The 6147-nt window shown below is 41.5% G+C and overlaps 1 protein-coding gene across 1 annotated transcript; it reads right to left on the bottom strand.

Annotated features, from left to right (window-relative positions):
• Positions 1–340: 340 nt before the first annotated feature.
• On the bottom strand, positions 341–4321 carry si:dkey-202g17.3 (4F2 cell-surface antigen heavy chain). Its single transcript, XM_054600585.1, is given in 11 exon segments — positions 341–1199; positions 1338–1400; positions 1481–1588; positions 1697–1892; positions 1974–2029; positions 2109–2186; positions 2279–2379; positions 2453–2617; positions 3715–3933; positions 3936–4104; positions 4234–4321. Coding segments are annotated over 11 exon segments (1575 nt in total). The 5' UTR covers positions 4252–4321; the 3' UTR covers positions 341–797.
• Between the last annotated feature and the right edge of the window lie 1826 nt (positions 4322–6147).

Raw genomic sequence — 6147 nt, 5'->3', positions numbered from 1 at the left:
CCAAAACTGGATATGCATTGCTAATAGTTCCTCATCAGGCAACCACTTGTCAGTGACATTATAGTGTCAAAAATATTAATATGAAGTAAATTAAAGCAGTTGCAAAACTTAATTTGCTTTGTAACCACACTTGAGTTGCTCAATAAAAGATCACCCATGGGTTTGAGAGAATAAGAATTCACAAACAAGAGTAATTAGGATGTGGCTCACAATGTGGTTTGTTTTATCGGCAGTTAAGACAGTTGGCTGACTTTTTGCAACACCAATGTAGCGTGGGTTACTTTCCCAGTCTCAGGAAGAATTAACCTCTGGAGTTCATTTTAGTCTTTGTTTAGTACCTTTTAAACAAACTTCGACCCACATGCACACCATCCTCTCTTTTCCCCGGCACTAATGCAACTATATCACTTATTATCATATAAATTAAGTCTAAATCTGTTATATCTTTAGTGAGTCACTAATGGTTTCACCATTTATACACAAAAAAAATACAACTATAGTACAGTCTATTTACATGTTATTTTATCCCAACATGTTTTTCAACAAACTGTTTCATCAAAAGTCTGTCATCACTGAAAATGTGAATAATTCAGTTTTTTTTATTATGGTATACAAACATAAGATACTGCTTAAAGCCCCACTTCAACGGTTTCTCACAGCTTGTCTCTACATGATGACCCCGAGCCAATACAATCACCCCTTTAAAAATAAACGATTGTGTCAGACTTTTGTCACTCTGTGAGAGGAAAACTCAAATCCAGATAGCTAAATCTCATCACAATTGACTGCTCTAAGCTCTACGAGTAGCTCCCTGCCTCAAACAGTTTGATGACGATGGCTTCGTGGGGCCGCAGTTCCAATGTGTCCAGATTTGTCGACCCCAAGCGGTCCAGTCCCGTGTTGGTCACAAAGACTCCAGCTTTGGGCAGGCTCGGGGCCCAGGCGGGATCCAGGGCATGAGGCTCGGGCCCGACGTTGAGCAGAATGAGGAAGTGGACGCAACCCCAGGAGCGCAAGAAGGCCAGGATCGGGGGGGATGAAGGAGAGGGAAGAGTGGAGTTAGAGGAGGAAGAGGAGGAGTTGGTGGAAGAATTGAAGGGGAGGAAAGTGAAACTGCCAAACTGAAGAGCTTCTTCTCTGGCTCTGGAGTGACTGAGGGTGGAGAAGAGAGCTGCAGCTGAACGCTTCTTCTCCTTGTCCTGAGGAAGGGATTGTAGAGAGAAGAGTCAGACAGTAACCTACCAAACTAAGGCGTTGTGCCTTTAACATTATATTAGTTGAATGGACTATGGAAATACTAAAGTATTTCTAGAGGGCGATCCGGTTTTATTGCTCACAGTATAGGTGTCTGATGATTTGTTTGTGTGTCCATGTAACGAGTTGACTTTCAGAGGCACATTCTGTGAGACAGAAAAGCTTTATTTGGTTATGTGAACTTATTGAATAATTTATGGATTCAAAGTCTCTGGCGGGACTTCACCTGTGTTTGGTCGATGTCTTCGTCATACTGGACTGCAGGTGACCCTGGCAGAGTCATCACCAACACCAGGAGTAATTTCTTCAGGTCAACGGATGCTTTACCTTGAACCTGCAGAAAACAGTAAATTATTTCTTACAGTTAATACTGAAACGATAAGTTGATCAACCGAAAATGAATCTGCAACTATTTTAAACATTGGTAGCCCATGCATCTTACTGTCCAGCTGGGCCATATGTCTTCTTCTCCTGTTTGCAGGTGTGTCTCTATGGCATCAGCGACTTCCTTAGCAGACAGGAGGTGTTGTGAAGATGGCAGAATTGACCTCATGACCATATCTACCAGCGTAACATTGTCTTGGCTGAAGGACTTTAGAGGAGGCAGAAAGTCTCTCGTCTGTTTTACCACCACAATCCTGAAGAGACGGGCAAATTTTGAGCTTCATTTTATATTAAAAAATAAACAAAACATCTCTGCACTGCATGTATAACGATACCTTTCCTTGCCCTCACTGCTGAATTCTTTGAAGACACCTTTCCACTCCAGGAGAGTCTGAAATATGTATTAATAGTTTTGAGTTTGTGGGAACTCTGCTTGTTAGAAATCAAAACATGCGTGAGCATCATGTTACCTTTTCTGAATATGCTGCATCTGTGTCGCAGATTGCAAAGCCTGTGGCACCTTGCTCCAGCCAGAACCGAAGTGCATGCTGTGGAAAAGCATCGTCACGTTTTAAGAAGTCCAGCATCACTGAGAACTTAACATGTTTAAGTAGCATGCCCAGAGAATATTTTTTTTTACATGTACTGTGGCTGAGAAGTTTGATGTCTTGTCTGTGTTTCCCGTTACATCCTGAGGTCCCAATAGATCCACTTCACAGACGTCCAACACCACTTTGAGATCTGCAGGCCCAATAAAAAGTCTCATTAAGTCCACCTATGCAGGCTGTTTGGAAAAAAGAAGACCATCACTCACCTGCTTTGATGCTCTCTGCAAGCAGATGCTGGATCTGCGGCAAGGTCCCAAATCTTTCACCAGTTGCATTGAGGTTTAAAGGAGAGGCCTTCCTGTCGAACAGACCCTCCAGGATTAGGGCTCCTATACCCAGGGACCTGAGGTAGGGCAGCTGCTCACACAGCGCTTGAGAGAGATTCAACATTAGTCTTATTCATTTTTCTTTTTTTACTTTTTTTGTCTCAATACATTATGTAGTTGCAATTCATGTTTTGTTCAAATAGTATTTAGTACCTACTTATGTCTAGTTTTTCATGTTTCAAGTTGTATGTAACAGATATATGTAGTTTTCCAAGATTACTTATCAAAGCACAATTGTACTGTAACATCTTTTAGTTGGTGAATTTCCCTGCAGAGGATCAAAACAACAAAATACCAGTTCTCTCTGAATCTCTTCTCTAAAGTTAGTTGCAAGCATGTGGTAGCCAAAAATATTACGCTGCCTACCACAGTGTTGTGAAAGATAAAGTAGCTTTCCGCCCAGAGGAAGGAGTTATCAACTCCTCAATGCGAAGTATGACACACATTGGCATCAGATAAGTATTCTTGGTAATCAAGAAAAGTTAAAAAATGTCTACTATGGTCGGACTGAATGTTAACATACAGTGTCAGCATAGCTCTCTGATTAATATCAGCCAGCTGGTATTCACTGGAAGAACTGGATCTCCACCAATAAACAATCTTTGAGCAAGGCTATGTTACTAACCAGACAACTCAGTGGGCAACTTATCTGGGAGGCCCAGACAGCTCAAAGTGTGTCAACCAGATTGCGCTGTCTAAATTGTAATGTGTTTGAGAAAAGGCATAATTAAATCCGCAGTGTCATCGGACATGATAAGGGCCTTAACATGTCTCAGGATGCGCCTGTGTCAAACACTAACGTTTCAGTTTTGTTCTTACATTTTGCATATTTCTTTAACCAATGCATGTAATCAAATTGCAACACTAAGTCTGGAACTAGTTTGTATTCGAGCATAGAAAACTGCATATATTACATAGATGAGTGGAAAGAGCTGATTAATAGGGGCCCAGTAGCTCATATTTTTGCATTTGTCTCAAAACATTAAGGATCATAAAAGGTCACCATAAAAACTCTTGGCAGCACCATGACGCTTTTCTTTTGATTTTACAAAATGTAAAAAAGTAAACCTTAAGTGGGCCACCAGGAGGAGGAGGAGGAGGGTCACATTTGTATGTTCCTAATAATACCGGTATTCACTCACCATCGATGCCCCCTGACCCGTCGGCTTGCTCCTCCGTGAGCAGTTCAGGCTCCAGCTGGTAGAACAGAGACTTCTGCCACCACTTGAGCGGCGTTTCGACCGGCTTGGGGCTCATGACTATGATGGCGATGGAGATGGCGAGCATGGCCAGCCAGGCCAGCCAGAACAGCACCACCAGGTAACAGCGCGCCTTCCTCCACCCGGGACCCCCGCTGCGACCTCCAGCTCCTCCCTGGTCAGGGGCTGCCACCGCTGGACGGGCTCCGGGTCAGGTTCAGGCTCCGGGATGAGCAGCGGGGCCGCCTCCGAGCCGCCCAGGTTGGCCGCCAGCCCGGGGCCCGCCACGCTGCCGTACCTGGTGTCTCCTGAGTTCAGAGGCATCGTGCCGGGCTGCAGGTGGGTGACATATATTAAGATTAAAAGGGCATCATTTCATTGTGGATAGGCATGCTTACACGGAAGTTTTGTCGGAAGAGTTGGCCAACTGTTGCTGTGCTTAAGTTTTTGATCTATCCATACCTCCTCGGTTTGCTCCATGTTAAACACAGGGGGAAGAAGGGGGTTAAACACAGGGGAGGGTGCCTGTATCAATTCAATTAACTGCTTTGACATGTTAAGATCAGGTGACACGCAGACTTCTGATTGGCCAATAAAAGGACTATCATTTTACAAGCAACCCTGTCACTCGGACTGGTTTGTTTTAGTTTAATCTTATTAGTTTCAGCCAAACATTACAATGCATCAACGGGTCTATCACAGGAATAATAAAAACTTTTCACACACAAAGGGAATTTAAATTACACCAGAAGCCAACCAAAGCATTTTTGTGTCCCAAAGCAAAGCACATACATATATCAAAGAAATAATTTAAAGGCATCAAATGGACCCCTTTACTTCTTATGACACTGTAAAAAACGTTTAATTTTACGTTTAATTTTACTTATATATATATATATATATATATATATATATATATATATATATATATATATAGTAAGTGAACACAGAAAATCATTATATCTCTTATTCTCGCGCTTAATTTGATGGATAATTTATGATTTTTTTCTATATTTATCACATATTCACTGTTATATTTAGCTATACTGTCCTGATCAATAAAAAATATTGCATTGAGACCCTTTAATAGCTATTAGGCTCATGAAACCATCTGAAAACTCAATGCAATGACATTTCTGTTAGTTCCTATGAAAAGCGGACATCTTGAAGATACAAGCTTTACCTGATTTGCTGGTGTAGGAGCCCTCTGGTGGCCATTATATTGTAAAGAGCTGCTTCTAGTATGTCTTTAGAACATAGAAACCGGCCAGGTCAGGTTCAAACCCAGCACCATCCCTTTGTGGGGCAACACAAAGCTCTCTGTCCCACTGTTGCTTATCTAAATATCACCCAAACACAGTCACAGTTTAACTCACATTGTCTGTCTCAGCTTTCCCGACTTTTTCTTCTTATCCACCTCTTCTTCCTCTTATCTTTGTCCACGAGTGTTCCCAGCTGAACAGTGCCGTCCTGAGTTGAATATTTTAGAGTTTCTGACTTGTCAGGAGTTAGGAGGTGAGAAGGACTCTGTCCAATAAAAGCTCTGCTAAGTCAATTCATACAGAGGTGCTGAGCCTCGCCACACCTTCACAACATATTGTGAAGAACACATGACTGCCGAAGAGAGCCCATTAAAGTCCCTCATAGGTAGTCTTGACTTTGACTTTAACCTTTTTATTTTAATTGTTATTTCTTAAGATGGGCTAAGGGAGGAATGGTGGTACGATATATTTGTCTCTTCTATAGTTTTCCATCTGTGTGCTGAATGTCCTACACACTTTTATTTGGGTTTGTATGTTTGAATGGAATGCAGGATTGTTAATTCAAAGCAAGCATCTTCATGTCAAGACATTGCTATAAAATGAGCGAACCAAACTTTATTCTGATATTAGGTTTTCAGACAGGTTTTCAGTGTGTGTGTGTGTGTGTGTGTGCGTGTGTGTGTGTGCGTGTGCGTGTGTGTGTGTGTGTGTGTGTGTGTGTGTGTGTGTGTGTGTGTGTGTGTGTGGCAACTATCTTGATAACCAATTAATCATTGGACTAATTTTTCAAACAGAAAAATTACAAAAAAGCATGGTTCCAAACTACTTAGATTTGAAAATTGGGATTTTCTTTCTTTTTCTATGGTCTAATATCTCAGCGTCTTTGTAAATTGGACCGTTGGTTAGACAAAGCAAACAATTAAAGGACACAACAATGGGCTGTCAAACATTGTGACAGACATTTTCCACTAGTTAGTTGAGAAATTATTAAATATCAAATTGGAGTGCTAAACTACTGTAAATGACCAGAATAAGTGGGACAGATGACTCAAATGTAAAGTGGTAAAATGAAAAATGTATCAAAAACACAGCTCACAGCATAAGCAAATTAAGT

This window comes from Anoplopoma fimbria, chromosome 1 (assembly GCF_027596085.1).
Source record: "Anoplopoma fimbria isolate UVic2021 breed Golden Eagle Sablefish chromosome 1, Afim_UVic_2022, whole genome shotgun sequence".
In the NCBI taxonomy this organism is placed as follows: domain Eukaryota; kingdom Metazoa; phylum Chordata; class Actinopteri; order Perciformes; family Anoplopomatidae; genus Anoplopoma; species Anoplopoma fimbria.
Note: the sequence above shows the minus strand (reverse complement) of the source record. Positions and strands in the feature narration are given on the sequence as shown.